Source organism: Condylura cristata, unplaced genomic scaffold (assembly GCF_000260355.1).
Source record: "Condylura cristata isolate star-nosed mole 26May11 unplaced genomic scaffold, ConCri1.0 scaffold00021, whole genome shotgun sequence".
NCBI lineage: Eukaryota > Metazoa > Chordata > Mammalia > Eulipotyphla > Talpidae > Condylura > Condylura cristata.
This window is the reverse complement of record NW_004567122.1, coordinates 31,566,789-31,582,698: the sequence shown is the minus strand read 5'-3', so window position 1 is coordinate 31,582,698 and position 15,910 is coordinate 31,566,789. Positions and strand designations below refer to the sequence as shown.

Genomic DNA, 15,910 nt, shown 5'->3' with positions numbered 1-15,910 from the left:
CCCGTGGCCACCCCGGCAGCATCCTCTACGCTGCCGGCTCCACCCATCCACCTGGACAGTCCTTGGTTTTTCCCACTGCTCCTGAGAGCTCTGGGGTGGCTGGGCAAGGAGGCCTAGCAGCAAAGGGCCGTGATTTTAAGTGGTCAGAGACTCCTCAGACTTGCGTCCCATACAGGCTGGGAAACGCAACGGGCTGAAGGAGAGCTGCTGGCCTGGGCGACAGAGTGCTGGCGGACACCGGCCACTGCTGACATTGCATGCGAATGGAGAGTTGGGGGTGGACGGAGAGCGGGGAGGAGGACACTACTAGGCGAGAACCAGGTCTCCTCCAGCAGGAGTAGCCAGCATCGCCCCGGGTGTTACCGGAGCCTGAAGAGGCCTCGGCCCTGTCGCTGTCCACACCCAAGAAATGGGGGGAGGGGTGGTCTGCATACACTCCTGGGAGATTCAGCCACTTGGATCCTGATTTATTCAGCAAGCCCCGCTCCGCCCTTTTTTGACAAGAATGTGTTTGACATTTTCTTAATTTTTTGGTAAGTAAACGTTGCTTCCAGACTCCTCCCCACGACGCCCTAATCTAGAGAAAGGGAAGGCATCCAGTATGGGTCTTCCGTCCCCACCCCACACAGCCTGTGACAAGTAGAGATCCCTACCTAGATCTAGGTGTGTCTTCCCCCAACCCAGTTCTCGGCCCAGATCCAGAGGCCGTAGAGCCTTCCACCCCCCAGCGACACTGACGGTTCCAGCCCAGACCCGGAGTGGCATGAAGGTGGCCTTTACCTCCTCTCGCAGGCTGGGAGGGGGTAACAGCCCGCGCAGCTGAGCCAGCTGCTGCAGTCGCCGCCGCCCTCCATTCATTAAAAAAAAAAAAAAAAAAAAAGCCAACAACAACCAACAACCTCCACCCCTCTTTGTAAAAGAACGACGGCTCTAAAAGCCAGTCCCAGCAATCACGGGTTAAGTTCTTTTCCGGCCCCCCATTCATAAAAAAAAAAGAGCGCGGCGCATGCGCGCGCGGGGTCTCTTGTGCCCACCCATTCATAGAATCGCGAAAGACGCGCGTGCGCACTGGAGCTCCCTTCCCTCCCATTCATAAAAAAGCCATTTTCCCAGGCAGTGGTTGCAACATCGCCGCGGAGGCTGCGAGAGAAGCTGACAGCGCAGAGCTGGCGCTGCGGAGCGCAGGGAGCCGTGCCGGTTGCTCCGGCCGGCGTCTGCGAGGACATCGGCGTCTGACCTACTCAAATTCAGGGATATACACAGACGTGGAGCAATGCTTGTGACTCTGCAGCTCCTCAAAGTAAGTCTTTGGCCGGTTTCGGGATCCGAAACTGCCCCACTCTGAGCCGCGGCGCGACACCCCCTCCGGCTGGGGCAAATGGTGCGCTATTTCTAGGCGCGCCTCAGTGTTCCCTCGCTCTCTCTGCGCCTCCCTGAGCCTCTGCGGTGCGCCGCAGCTCCTTGACGCCCTCGGCTGGGCCGGCACGGCGCCTGGGGTGTTCACAGCCTGGCACCGGCGTTTCCGACCCCCCGGGCATTGCCAAGCCCGGCTTTCCAGTTCGGCCTTCTAGTTCTCTTCGACTCTGGAAGCCCCTTGCGTGTCCCGGGAGTCTGTCTGTGGCCTGGTCTCTTTACTCCTCCAGCCACTACCCTCTTTGGACGCTAGAACGGGTAGTTCTGGGCTCCGTGAGGAGCCACCTTTTGGGTCCGGCGGGCGCCCTCTCCCTGACGGGTTCACTCAATACCGGCCCGGTGCCCACCCTGTGAGCTCTGCCGTAGATCTCTAGCCCGCCGCAGCGGCCTATGCTCGACGTAGGTTTTTTCTTTAGCCTCTGGAGCAGGGACGAGCTGGATTTCTTCCCTTTCTGTCTCCCCTTCGATGGTAGGCGCAGGGCTGGCCCGGGACTGGACATTTCTTTTCCCTCTCTTTGACCAGGCGGCTTTTTGCCGTCTGACCTTTGCTCTGCTGCCGAATTTTATGCTATGCAACTGACTTGCAGTTGCCTTTCTCTTCTCTAGCCTCTGTAGGGCCTGAGGCTCCTTCGCCTCCTGTGTCTTCTATGCCCCTAGCTGTGTCAGGCCCTGGGGCCCCCAGCCGCGCTAAGGCTGTGGTGGCGGCTGAAGGTGCGGTTTACATAACGCCAGTCAAGTGGGAGCTGGAGGAAGAGGTTGCTTGCCTAGAAGAGATAAGGCTTCTGCTTTCCTTACTTCTTGTTGGTACCAAGCTTGACATCACCCGCGAGGAGAGGATAGAGACGGTACGTTCTGAAAATTCTTCATCGCCATGATCACGGGGGCACTAAGGGGGGCAAGGGCGGGTTTGACCAGTCTGGGCAGCTGGAGCTTGGCTCCATCACTAAGGCCAGGCTGTGCCCAGTTTCCCTTCCATGCAGACGATCAAAAAGCATTTAGACAGTAGCTGCTCTTGTGCAAGAGACGTTTCTCAATTCTCTTTGATTGGGGGCTGGGGGTTGTGGGCAGAGGAAGCAAGAGAGGCGAAAATGGTTGCATGGCATGAAAGACTGAGCGATAGTCCTTGTGAAAAAGGAATGGACCGGAGAGGACTTGCTGGTAAGCCAACGGGAAAGCTGCTGGCTGTCTCATTCACCAGCTGCTGGATGGGCATCCATATTGGCAGGCCTGGTTGAGGGCAGGAGGCTGCCTTCTGGCGTATGTTGGTTTGGGAAGCCCCCCAGCATGCTTAGTACTGAAAGGAAAAGGCATGATTTAATGGGGTGCCCAGACCCAGTGGGGATCTTCTTTTTCCTGCCTTCAAATCAGTGGCGTGATACTGCACTTTGAGGAGGGTCCCTGAGCAAGTGCATATCTAGTTAGCTGACCAAGGCTGCTTCAGTCTTTCTGGCCAGCTTCTCAGGGATCTGAAGCAGGAAGGTGAAGGAGGCCCAGAGCAGTTAGGAAATGTGGGTTTATCGATCTCTTAATAATCTTGGACTACCTTGAGGCCCCACGCAATATTGCAGTAGTGATTTCACAATGTTTAGAGTTTGCTGGATTTTCACAGAAATGGAGCTTACACATCTGAAATTTTAAGTTTTTCCTTAGCGTGTGGGTGTGGGGCGCCCACTAGTAGGGGTGAGGGGTGGGCTAGCACTTGGCCTCTTCCTCCTCTCAGCAGAATGGTGGGAAAGAAGTACTAGACATGTCCAGTGTGAAATCGAATTTCCTCTTTCCCAGCCCTTGGGAGGGTCCTTACTTGCCAGCAGGCTCCAGGCAATTCATAAGGTGAGCAAGTGCACACACTGACCAAGCGAGCTAGTAAAGTACCTGAGCATTTTGGTGGCAGATTTCTGAAATCTCAACATGCAGTGTTGGTCATTTAGTGCGAGGGAGACCAGAACAACATCTCTTAACTATCCTCCTTTTTAGATCTGAACTCAGGAGCTATCCCATACTCTTTGTAGAGTGGAAATGCCTTCCTGCACATTCCCACGACCTTTTCGAGATTACCCTTTGCAATAGCAACAACTCTTTAAAGCTTTGGTTGGGCTGGTGAGAGGACACAGAAAGTACAGAAAGAATCCTGGTTAAAACTGGGCAAAGGCTGGAGACTGGTGAGTTTTTAGAGCTCCCCAATGTCACATTTTGTCAATCCCCCCCTCCCTCATAGGCGGAGGGATGAGGCTTTCAGTAATTCTACCTCTTTCTGATTCATGTTGCTTACTCTAGAGCCTTGGCTGAGTTGAATGAAAAGTGAAGAAAAAAAAGTGCAAAAAATTAGAAAGTCAGTGATTTAAAAGTTCAAAAACCCCCATTGTTAATACCTGCAAAAGTGACCCATGAGATGTGTTCTGCTGCGGGGTTTAGCACTTTGGAGCAACTTGTGGGGCCTTCGCTTCTAACATCTGATGCTAAAAATCTCCTGTGACTTTTGTGCCTCCCCCCTACCCCCCCATTTGTCTTTCCTTCAGCCATCCTGTAGGGTAAGGCCCAGGTGCTGGTAGCAAGGAGGCTTAGGAGGACCTTCCTTTCTTTTAAAAGATAAGTTCAGTGTTCTTTAAGAGTGAGAATACTGAATTTAGTTCTGACTCCACAGTGCCTGTCATCCAGCCCCTACTGAGTTGTAAGTTCCCTGGTGAGGAAACCGTGCATAAAGCTATAGATTTGGGGATGTATAGTTAATAGTTTTGCATTTGGAGATGTGACATGACTATATTTAAGGGAAGGAGAAAGATGAATGCGTGCAGAAGGGATTACATCATGGCCAGCCCTGACAGAAGGGAAAGCAGTAACTCATTATAATTTATTTTAAAGAGCCAGAGGTAGAAAGTGATAAAGAGCAACATACTGAAAACTATATTGGCCCTTCAGATCAAGCCAGGGACCACTGCAGAGTAGATGAGTGACAATCAGCAAACCAGCTACCTTAGTCTTTCTGTCTGCAGAGAGGGAAAAAGAAACTTCTCCCAAGGGGGCAGGCCCATCATCAGCAGAGCAACTAGTGAGTGTCCAGGACTGGGCCTTGTTTCTACTGGACTCCTAGTAGAAAGCCCGGCTGGAAGGAGCCTCTTTCGGCACAGGAGGTATGGGGTGTTGAATGATGTAAGAGGCGGGATATTTTTGGCTCTCAAGGGTCTGGGGCCACCCTGCAGATCCGGACAGCTGACAAGGCTGGGGATGTATCCGGGACATGTGGCTGGGCTTAGGAGACTCCACTGTTCAGCTGCGACAGTGATTGTTCTTTCCAAGGACAGTCGGTGGAGGAAGCAAGGGCGCAGGAGAGGGAGCACAGATGTGCTGGTAGCAGAAGAGGGACGGGGTCCTTCTGGAGCAAGAGGCCATTCACGGAAGTTTCTCTTGTCTGCCAGTCTTTTTTTTTTTTTTTGGTTGGAGGGGGGAAGAGTCATTTCTACCCCTATATAGCAGAAAAGTAAGCTAAAATCAATTACTTAAGTTCATTTCTGGAGGGTGATGAGGTTATTTAAATGATCTTGGTGACAGTGGGAGGCCTTCCCCTAGAGGTCTAGGTTTCTCTGTACTTTCCTAGTAGTTCCCAAATTGTGCCAGTTGTTAACAGGTTTCTTTTAACTCTATTCTTTTTCTCCCTCTTTACTTCTAATCCCTTTTATAGGGAATCTGAGCAGACAGCCATTAAGGGTGTAATATATCACAGCTTGAATTTAAAGCTATCAGAATTGTCCAAAGCCAGGTATAGCTAAACTTCTGCTCACCCTTATGCTGGGACTTTGGGGTTCAGCTGATGGGTTGTGGAACAGGTAGAGGGTTGGGAACTGATAGCTGGTGATAGGACAAAGTGATGAGAAGCAGCTGTTTTCTTTTATGATGTCTGATAGATTTTTAGCCAGAGGTGAACTCCTTAGTGCTGGTGTGTGTGGGGGTGGGGAGGAGCAGCAAGGATGTTCACTCAAATCCAGCTGCCTAACTTGCTTTATTCTCCTGAGGGACCATTCTCAGCAGATTGTCTTCTGCTGTAGTGTGCAGGGAGCACAAATTCCTGACCCAGGCCTCCCCCCCACCCCCCAAGGTCTTTTTGAAGCAAATCCTTATGTGGTTGGAACTTAATTAACTAAACTGGGATGTTGTTACAACAAACCAAGTGGAAGGTGGTGGATAGCAATAGAGGTGGACCAGCTCCTCCCAGGTATCTTTTTGGCCAATTGTTACAGGGTTAAATAACCTTGACTGAAAGAACTGCTGAGACTGAATGAGTAGAGCCAAAACTGCCCATTCATTCAGAGCCTGTGGCCAGTTTGTCATTAGCTGACCTGTAGTTTTCAAAGTACAACTGCCAGGTTCTAATATTTCCCAACTTCTCTCCCCAGGGTGTAAGTACAGAGGAGGGGGTGGGGATGGGGTTATGGCATGGATATTTAACATGCCTCTATTCTCTTCAGCCAGGCTGTACTGAGCCATCTGCAGACTGATGCTCTGCTCTTCCCCAAATGCAGGGTCATACCTGCCAGCTCAGGCAACAAATACCAGGCTGTGTGGGGTAGGCTTTTCACTCCTGCTGATTCAGTGTTCTAGAACTTTCTTCTCTGGCTTCCTCTTACCGAGGCCTTGACCAGGCCTGCCTGACCACTAAGTTCAGCTTTCTGGGTGAGAGGAGAGGGGATTCTCTCCTCCTGAGGATTTCCTTTTGATGGTTTGCTTTGTTCTGAGATGTACCAGTGAGGCCCGTTCCAATTCTAAGAAAACGAAAAGTGAAAATTCTTAGTGTAAAGCAAAGGGAGTATGTGAGGTGACAGAAGAATGGCTAAGGAAATGGAATTGTAAGTGAAGATAACTTGAGTTTTGAGTTTTCCTTCCGAGATAGAGTGGAGGATGGGGGTTTGAAATCTATCTACACTGAAAATTCCCCTAACTGGGGCCAGGCTTGTGGAAGCTCTCTGGCTTCATTTCCCTGCTGGTTTGGTTGAGAGCCCAGGGAAGTTTTGATGAGGTTCCCTGAGGGCTGGTAGCCAACTGGGGAGACTGGAGGAGCTTAAAGACTGCAAGTGATTGGCGCTTTCATACCTTTCCTTGAATATGAAGACGTTATTGTAAGTCGGGGTGCAAACAGGAGCCTGTGCTACCTAGATTCCAGTTCTGCTCGCATCTTGCCAGCTCTAACTTTTTGTTCTTCCTTTGCAAAATGGGTGTGTTCCTCCAAGGTGTGTTCCTCCAAGATGATGGTGAGGGTTCAAGAAGAAAATCACTAAAGATTTAGTAGTCTGACACCAAGCAATGTTCTTTCATAAACAGCTGCTTCCATAAATGTTATTTATTATTATTTGAAGTCTTGAGTAGAGGTTAAAGTTCCCTTTCCTCATGCTAGTAGTTCATAAGACTGCCTCCTGAAACTCAATAGAGGTGCTTCTCTAGCTAAGTGGAGAGCTGATTTTCTCTGTCCACCAACCACGAAATTGACCATCAGTCTTCCACATAGCATAAATGAGGTGAAGCCTCCTCTCTCCTACTTAAATTATAAATGTCTTCCTTCCTTGCAAGGGAAGCAGAGAGCACGGACTGAACTGCACTTAAGTTGTGTCAGGATTGCTCAGACTAGAGGTTAGAGGGCTTGTAAACCCAGTGAGTAGAGATTGATTTTATAAAGCAGTGGAGGATGGTGGGTTTTTTGAGACTTCATTTAGCTGTGCTAAGGGCTTATCAAACAAGCTGCTCAGGAAGTTGTTTTTCTTTGTCAACGGGGCTCTTAGAGGGCCCTCCTGTGGAGAGAATCCCTGCTAATGGGGAGGAGGTGAGGCCTTGAAGGCGGTAAAGGTCGAAGCAGTGGAACTCTCAGCCAGAGAGTGGCTGGCTTTTGCTGAACTGGTGGCAGAAGGAATCCTGCATCAGGGTTATGACAGGGAAGATGCCTTTTAGAATATGCCTGCTGGAGCCATCTTGGATGCAGCATGACCCAAGAGAGCTGAGTCATCCTAGACCAAGCTCCAACCCCCTTGTCTGACTGACCCCCTCTACAGGCCCAGATGTTGACAGCTGCCTCTGGAGGAGGGTGATGGGAGCCTCCCAGTGCCAACTTCGCCACTGCCCGCAGGAGCTGCTCCCACACGGCATCCTGGTGGGATTTTTCCATGAATCTGTCTTCTGGTTCCCGGGCCTATTAAAATCCCTGAGCATTGTCCAGGCTGTGTGCTTCATCCACACACAAAAAAATGGGGCTTTTTAAAAAGAACCCTAGTAAGAGAATTGGGGAAAGGAAAGTGAATAATCTGCTCAGAGAAGGGGAGGATCCCTCACTTTCCCCACAGTGTGGCAAGTCCTGACCCTGGAACTATGAGACAAAGCCCAACTCTTGGGGGCAATCACACCTTCAAACTTAGGACATTTTGTTGGCAGCACTTTGAGTAATCATGACCTGAGCTTTAGGAACAAGGGAATCATGTTGTCTTTGTCCGGGGTGGGGGTTCTGGCTGAGACACCCCTTGGCTGGCGCCAGAGAGTCTTATCCTGTGCTTTTGTCAGCATTTTCCATTCTTATGCCTAGTCACACCTTATCCTCCAGGCAAAGTCCTAGGGCCTGGGCCCTGGGGCTCCCAAAACCCCATGTTTGCTGACCCCAAGCCCATTCATTGTAGAAGCAGGACTTTGGGATTTGGCTGAGATAGCCTTTCATGAAGTTCCTGTGGCCCATGGCCAATCTGGTCCTTGGAAAATACTCCGCTCATAGATGCTAATTTGATACCCCCCCCCCATCTTGGCTTGAGTACTTCTTGGTGGCAGACCTGCCAGACAGTTAGTTAGGGCAAACTCTGCCACTGCGAAGTCTCCCATTGCATTCAAAGTGATGCTCAATTCCAGTTGGAGGTGATGAGAAAGCAGGTGGTGCCACTAGACAGACTTTCTCCAAAATGGGAAAAACAGACATACCAGCATTTCAGCAGGTAAAATTTTGGGAGCAAAGCTAACAGTTCTTGCCCTGTGCCAGTGGGAAATATCAATTGGCTGAGAAATAAACCATACTTTTTGTATATTTCTCAGTAGAGGTGGTATACAGGTGAGAACCCTTATCTGGATAAGCTTTCTTTATGCCTTTTAAAGACTTTGTTATCTGGTGCTACCTGTTTATTTCATAAAGTCTCCAGAAAGCATCTAGGGAAACCTTTCCCAATTTTTGGACCTTTTCTGATTAAACTTCTTTCTAAGCAGGGGATGAAAAAGACGTGAGTACCTTGTTTCCCCTTCTCTATCCATTCTTTATTGTAGCTAGTGTAGATCCCTTGCTGGGGGGAGGGGGGGCGAGGCGACGTGTGGACTTCCTGTGATTGAAATGCTAGGATAGACAGCCTCTGTCCTGAATCTCAAAGGATACAGGATTAACTGGAAGTGGAAACCTATCCTTGGTCAAGCATGAAGGGACATGGTCACTCCTACTTAGAATGAATGTCATTAGTATCTTGGGAAAAGCATTTACTGAAAACCCCATTCCCAGACCCAGTAATGGCAATGTTTTTTTTTTTTCCTCATTTTTTAAGACAGTTATCTTTCTCTGTTCTAGGTCCCACCCCCCACACAGTGGTGGAATCTTCCCAGAGTCTAATCTTTCTCTTGGATTCTGAATCTCGTCCCCTTGGGCAGAGGTCTTGGCCTTCTGATGCTATTTCTTTAAATTGATCTCCAGCCGAATTCCGAATGTAAAGGTCAGCAGGCGAGGAAATGGCACTTCTAATAGAAAACAATGTGCACTTTCTAAATTTGAACCAAGCCGTTTCCGCTCTTTGATTTAAGTGACTTCCTGGGGTTCCATGTCAGGCACTGCAGTTGAATCTCTGGCCAGATTCCAACTTAAAATTGCACTCTCTCGGTGAAATTAGAAACTGATCCAGGGTTGGCTTAGCTATTCTAGTAAATAGCATTTAGACTGAATGTTCAGCTCAGCACTTGGAAATGGGTGATGTGAGTGCCCCTCGAGAGGATTTCCCATCCAAGTTGTCAGAAGTGCACCTACCCAGGGGTTATTAGCTGCGGAAGGTTGCTGCTCTTAGATGTGGTGGTAATAAGTTAATGTCCTGGAGTGCCGCGTCAGGTACATACAGCCCTCGCTTCTCTTGTGACTTATCTGAAATAAAAGCTTTTGTTTATCCAGCTGATAAACTCCAAAGGAGCACACAGGACTGTCTTTCGGGAGTCAGCACAAGAGTTGGCATGCAATGCTTATTAATGCTTGGGAAATCTCAACTTGCTCTCTGGGATGGTGATAAATGACTGAATGTTTGCTATGTGCCAGGCATGATGCTGGGTACTGGCCTTGCATTTTCTCATTCAGTTCCTACAAGAAGCCATTCAAGAGGTGATAAAACTAAGGCATTGATGGTAAACAACCTCAGGCATAGCAAGACTGCTAGGCAGAGGTGAGAATTCAGAACTTGGATCTGAGTCCAGGGCCTGTGTTTCTGTCCACTCGTCTGTAACAAGGAGCATGGTTCGTTCACAGGGTGGTGTGAATGAACTTGGGAATGAACAGGTTCAAGCCCTGGTTCTGTTACTGTGATAGTATTTTGTGACAAGTCACTGGATACTAGTTTTCTATAATTAGAAAAAGGATAGTAGTACTACTTGTGTTTTAGGGTTATTGTGAAGAGTCAATGAGACCTATATAGATGGTGCGTGCTTAGCAGAATGCCTGGCATGTATTCAGAGCTCAATAAATGTTATTTCTCAACAACTTGCTATTAAGGTTGCTGTCATACTAATCACCTTTCTAAATCTTGATGCTGGAGAGACCTGAGGGAATCTAGTTCCCATTTCAGGTGGGCTCCCCAAGGACATGATGGGGGCTGGGGGTGTCAACAGGACACATACTGATGCCTGGAATCCATTCTCTCTTCCTTTTCCCCACCTCCCCAGGGCCCCTAGAAGCCTGTTTTTCAGCGCTGTCCCGGACTTCCGGCCCCATGGAGCCCCCGATCCCACAGAGCGTCCCTTTGACTCCCAGCTCAGTCATGGTCCAGCCCCTTCTTGACAGCCGTGTGCCCCACAGTCGGCTCCAACACCCACTCACCATCCTACCCATCGACCAGATGAAGACCAGTCATGTGGAGAACGACTACATAGACAACCCCGGCCTGGTACCCTCCACCGGTCCCAAGCGGACCCGGGGCGGGGCCCCTGAACTGGCCCCGACACCCTCCCGCTGTGACCAGGATGTCACCCACCACTGGATCTCCTTCAGTGGGCGACCCAGCTCTGTGAGCAGCAGCAGCAGCACATCCTCCGACCAGCGCCTCCTAGACCACATGGCACCACCGCCTGTGGCCGACCAGGCCTCCCCGAGGGCTGTGCGCATCCAGCCCAAGGTGATCCACTGCAAGCCGCTGGACCTCAAGGGCCCGGTGCTGCCACCAGAACTGGACAAGCACTTCTTGCTGTGTGAGGCCTGTGGGAAGTGCAAGTGCAAGGAGTGTGCGTCCCCCCGGACGTTGCCCTCCTGCTGGGTCTGCAACCAGGAGTGCCTGTGCTCAGCCCAGACCTTAGTCAACTATGGCACCTGCATGTGCCTAGTGCAGGGCATCTTCTACCACTGCACCAACGAGGACGATGAGGGCTCCTGCGCTGACCACCCCTGCTCCTGTTCCCACTCAAACTGCTGCGCCCGCTGGTCCTTCATGGGCGCCCTTTCCCTGGTGCTGCCCTGCCTGCTCTGCTACCTGCCGGCCACTGGCTGTGTGAAGCTGGCCCAGCGTGGCTATGACCGCCTGCGCCGCCCCGGGTGCCGCTGCAAGCACACGAACAGCGTCATCTGCAAGGCAGCCACCGGAGATGCCAAGGCCAGCAGACCCGACAAGCCTTTCTGACGCTTTGGGTCGAGTCCCCTGCGCTCCCCCTGGAAACTTGGTTCCCTTCTGACACTTGAGAAGACCCGCAGCAATGCCAGAGGTTTCAGCCTCCTGAGGCTGACCTTGCTCTCTGCTATATCCCCAACCCCACCCCACCCCAGATTCTGAAGAAACAGACCGTCACCCACCCTCTAGTCCCAGAAGGATGAAGAAGCACTTTGGGTTGTGTTTTGTTTTTTTCAGGGTCCTGGAACTTTGTGTCAGACAGTGGCAGGGGTGTGCTGTGGTGGGGGGAAAGGGGGGAGAAGATTTTTCCTTTTCAGAAGACAGAACACAGATGTGGACACATCCGGAAGTTGCAGCTGCTTGAATTCCTTCCCAGCCTCTCCTCCTCCTCCCTCCCTTTCTCCCCCTTCTTTTCCATTCTCTTCGGCTGCCTGGGAGGAATCTTAACTTGCCAGGGGACCTTTGAAGAAGACCCTTGGAATCTTGCCCATCTCCCTCCACCCACCCCACAGTTTACCCCTGGCACCTTGGGGAGGTGTGGCCCCTGGCAACCCCTGTGTATATATATACTGGGCACCCTCTGAGAACAGCGGACGCCAGTGGGTCTCTGCTGCTTTCCTCGCTCTGCCTCCCTGGAGCCACGGACAGCACATCTCTCCCTTCCAGCTTCACTAACTCTTGGGGGTGTTCCACTCATAACACCGTCCTTCGGTTCTTACCGAGTCACAGGCTCACCTGCCCGCTAAGTATCCTGAGTTCTCTCTACCTTTCCTGAAAGTTTATGCGTAGAGAAGCCCAGGGCGGCAAATGCGAGACCAAATATCATTTTGCCAATGAGTCTGAGGCTGTGGTCTCTGGATCCAGTCATTATGTTTTTATAGAATAATTAAACCAGATGCTAACGGTGTTTTTAAAAAATAACAATAAAACACTTGCTTCCTTTTGGGCCACCCCCAGGAAGGGCTGATTTTAAAAATCTGGGGGTGAGCAACCTCAAGGAACATGACCCCCCTTTTCCCCACCAAGAAGAGGATTTAACAGCAAAGAAGAGAGGCAGCACCTCCCATTGGCAGAATGACAATTGAGCCGAGCCGGGTGTGGGTTTCTTCTCATCTGATTCTGCTGCTTGCTGTCATAGCCTTTTATGTACAGTGATGTGTTTGCATCTTTAATGTAAATAGACAGATGATGGGGGGAAAAGTCTATTTTAGTGTTAGGAAGTCCCAGTGGGGGAGTCGAGTGGGAGGGGGGGTTTCTGAGGGGCTTCCTGGAATTGAGCCCTACTTCTGTGCGTGGCCACAACACCCCCTCCTGACAGCCCCCAAAGTCGTAGCAACTCTCTTTCAAGGTGCTAAAGGACTCAGAAAGTGCAGCCCGTCCTGTGGGTAGGTACTTGTTGCATGCAAAAGCTGTAGTGTGTCTGGTCCTTCCTCCCTAGCTGTTGTGTGGGGGGTTTTGATTTGTGTGGTATTTTGTGTTCCCCCTCAAATGAGAGGAAGCTGCCTGGGTCAGAAAATTTCCCCCAGGTGAAACTGGAAGTGCATCAGGTGGAGGGAGCATTTGTAGCATTTCCAGTTCTGTCAGGACAGAACTGCCTCCAGGAAGGAGGCCCTGAGGCAGGTAGCTGTGATTGGCATGCACCCAATGCTTCTCAAGAACTTTTTTTTCCTTCCTGAAGACTAGTAATAACATCTTATGATTTAGCATAACTTAATTGTAACCATAGGTATTTATTGATTGGAGGACAGGAGGGGGGGGTCTTATTATTTTAGGCTTTATTTATATAACATTTGCTAGCTTGTAAAAGGCAAATATGAAATACTACATCTGCGTTTTCTAAGGCTGATTCACGTAGCTGCCCTTGCCATAGTGGTGAAGGATGTGTGGATGATCTTGCACAAATCGGAGGGAATGGTAGAAAAAACACATTCAGCCAACCACTTAACACTAATTGAATGTATCAGATGTGTACTGGAGGGACTGGAGATGTTTTCTTACAAGAAATGTGCAGAGGTTACCCCAAATGAGAGGGCGGGCACATGTCCACTCTTGGCAAGGCCTCAACTCTCCCCAGAACCCCTCCCTCAGATATCTCCACGGGAAATTTGACCCAGTGGCAAGTTGCACTTTGGTAATCTTGGTGTTCTACCTGCCCATTCAGTGGAGAATTGATTTACATAAGCTATGTATACACACACATACACACATACATCCCTGACCCCCACTAACGACATAGACCCCTTTTCCTGGCGAACAGCCTCTTGAACCCTGACTTTTCTTTTTGTGTACATAGTTGTAAACACGGATCTTTCTGGTTGTTTTTTTTTGTTTGTTTGTTTGTTTTGTTTTTTCCTGCCTCCCTGTTTTGGCTTGTTCTTTGGTTTGCTTTTAACCTGCTCGATGGATGTCAGCAGAACTCAGTGTCCCTTGTGCTCAGTGGAAAGGGAAAGGAGTGAAGCGGCGTGGGTTCTCCCAGCTCTGTTGCGTAGCAATCCCTCAGCATGTTTTTCTTGGCATCTTGGCAAAATACAAAAGAAAGTTGGCTTGCCCATGGACCCGAGGGGCCAGTCAAGGCCACTGAGGGACCAAGCTCTCAGAAACAGCACAGTTCTATGGCTGCTTGGGAATGGTTATATTTCCTGTTACCAGCGGCTCTAACTTGGCTAGATTTTGTCTTGTCTTGACCTTTTTTTTGAAAAGTGACAGTTTATTCCCATTTGTGGCTATCCGGGGGTGAGTGGCGATTCTTCTGCATCTAGGGCTGGGATCCACAAGCTGGGGTCCAGGACAGTGTTCCTAGGGTACCGTGGCTGCCCATCCTCACCCCACGGGAGGACTTAGGAAGGTTCAACACTCCAGCAAGTGCCCCCGGAACTCTGGGGCTGGGATAGATAATGGGGCACAAAAAAGACATTTCACAGCCTGTAGCGGGAAGGGAGGTGAAGAGCAATTCTTGCTGTTGAAATGGCCCCCTTAGCTGGTGGAGCTGAAAGACCTTCATGTGATATATCTGGTCTCTCGGCATCTGGAATCTGCATGGATCCCCAAGTGAGGCCCTGGGTTGCAGGACATGGAAAGCTGGTGGGGACCAGCATCTAGGTGCCATGTTCTCCCACACTACCCCAGGAGCTGTCTGGGGGTATGGGTGGCACAGCTTTGCACTGTACAGCTTCATGCCCTCTGCTTACTGTGACAGTTGGTGACAAATCTTGTACTGCCATTTTTTTGCTGTGGGTTACTCCATGCGGTGTCTTAAATCTTGCTTTCTCCTGTCACTGCCCCACAGTTTGGTTTCGTGTTACAAACAGAAAAGCTGTTCCAAGGTTCCCACCCCTCCACAGTCCTACTCCATTCCCCCCTTCATGGTAGCCCCTTTTCACCCTACAACAAAAGTTACCACAGAAGGTTTTCCTTTGTATAGAATATTTATTTTGAAGCTCTATTTTAATAGTATTTATTTTAGAAAGTCTACTATTGTAAGAGTTCTTCTGTTTGTGAAGAAAAAACAAGTTAAAAACTGAATGTACTGATCTAGAAAATATATATAAATATATATTGTTAAATATACACAGGATTGCCGTTTCTCATGTGTTTGTGTGTTTGCGCCCCGACATCCTCACCCAGCAATGCCCCCCCCCAAGTCTGTCGGGGTACACTTGCCAGATGGAACTACCCAAACTGGCAGCACAAAAGGGTGGGGAGAGAGCTTTTGGTCCTGCGGTCCCTTAATCTGCGTTCAGAATGACCCTGGATCCACTGGAGGAAACCTCAGGAAGCGAGTCCTGCCAGGGGAGATGAGAAAAACCACTCTGATCTGTCCTTTCTCAAAATCCCTGCAGGTCCTCCTTAATGCCCTGCTACCCTGAAAATAAGTGTGTGTGTGCATGTTTGAAGAAGGCAAATAACAAAGCTCTTAGTGGTTTTCAGACTATCAATAGAGTGGTGAATGTAGCACATCACCAATTTCTTTGACTTCTAGCCTTCGTCCAACTTAATGGGCCTGCTTTGCCTCCTAAGACACCTTCTCTCTGCTTCCCCTCGCATCACCCCTTAGATACACCCAAGCTTAGCTGAGACCCAGCCAACTTCACCTCTTCATTTTGCGTAGCTCGTAGGGGGCTCTTTCATTAGCTTTAGCTACTGACCCAATCATAATGAGTCCTGAATTTTCATTTTGAACATGATGTGAACACTTGCCTCTCTCTTTTTTTTTTTTTAAGATTTATTTATGCATCCAGAACCTGGGGTACAGGCCAGAAGTGCAAGGATAGTGAGAGGATTCATTAGAGACAGAGGGGAGCTGAACAGGCAGACCGAAGGGGTCTGCAGCGGGCGAGAGGAGAGGTCCCCTGTGCCATGTGGGTCACCACTCGCCAGGGATCCAACTCCTGCTGAAGCGGCTTTGGCTAGCTAAGCAGTGCTGTGCCTTATAATTTGCTACCAGGAAGGGCCCACTTGCCTCTTTTCTAAAGAAGAGGTACTGGGTAATAGTCAAGAATTTTTTCCTGTTACCAATAAAGTAGGGCAAAGACAGTCAACAATGAGGGCAGGGAGGTGAGGGGAGATGAGCTGGAGCCACTGATGTGGTGTCTTCTGACACTGAAAGCTATGGGTTCAAACCGGGACATCAGACATGCAAGGACCCT

At 49.9% G+C, this 15,910-nt stretch overlaps 1 protein-coding gene across 2 annotated transcripts; it reads left to right on the top strand.

Moving 5' to 3' along the window:
* The first annotated feature begins 515 nt into the window (after positions 1-515).
* On the top strand, positions 516-13,566 carry SPRY4 (sprouty homolog 4 (Drosophila)). Of its 2 annotated transcripts, none has more exons than XM_012728010.1 (3): positions 516-533; positions 1,114-1,300; positions 10,330-13,566. In XM_012728010.1, exon 3 carries the CDS (start codon positions 10,377-10,379, stop codon positions 11,274-11,276), a length of 900 nt encoding a protein of 299 aa, XP_012583464.1. In that variant the 5' UTR covers positions 516-533; positions 1,114-1,300; positions 10,330-10,376; the 3' UTR covers positions 11,277-13,566. The 2 variants fall into 2 exon arrangements, with proteins under 2 accessions (XP_012583464.1, XP_012583465.1); XM_012728011.1 differs by lacking the exon at positions 516-533 and adding an exon at positions 2,020-2,258 and having other exon boundaries at positions 1,097-1,300.
* The last annotated feature ends 2,344 nt before the right edge of the window (positions 13,567-15,910 follow it).

What these genes read in the sequence shown, in the direction of transcription:
- SPRY4 (XM_012728010.1), top strand. Translation starts at nt 10,377, where the DNA reads ATGGAGCCCCCGATCCCACAGAGCGTCCCTTTGACTCCCAGCTCAGTC.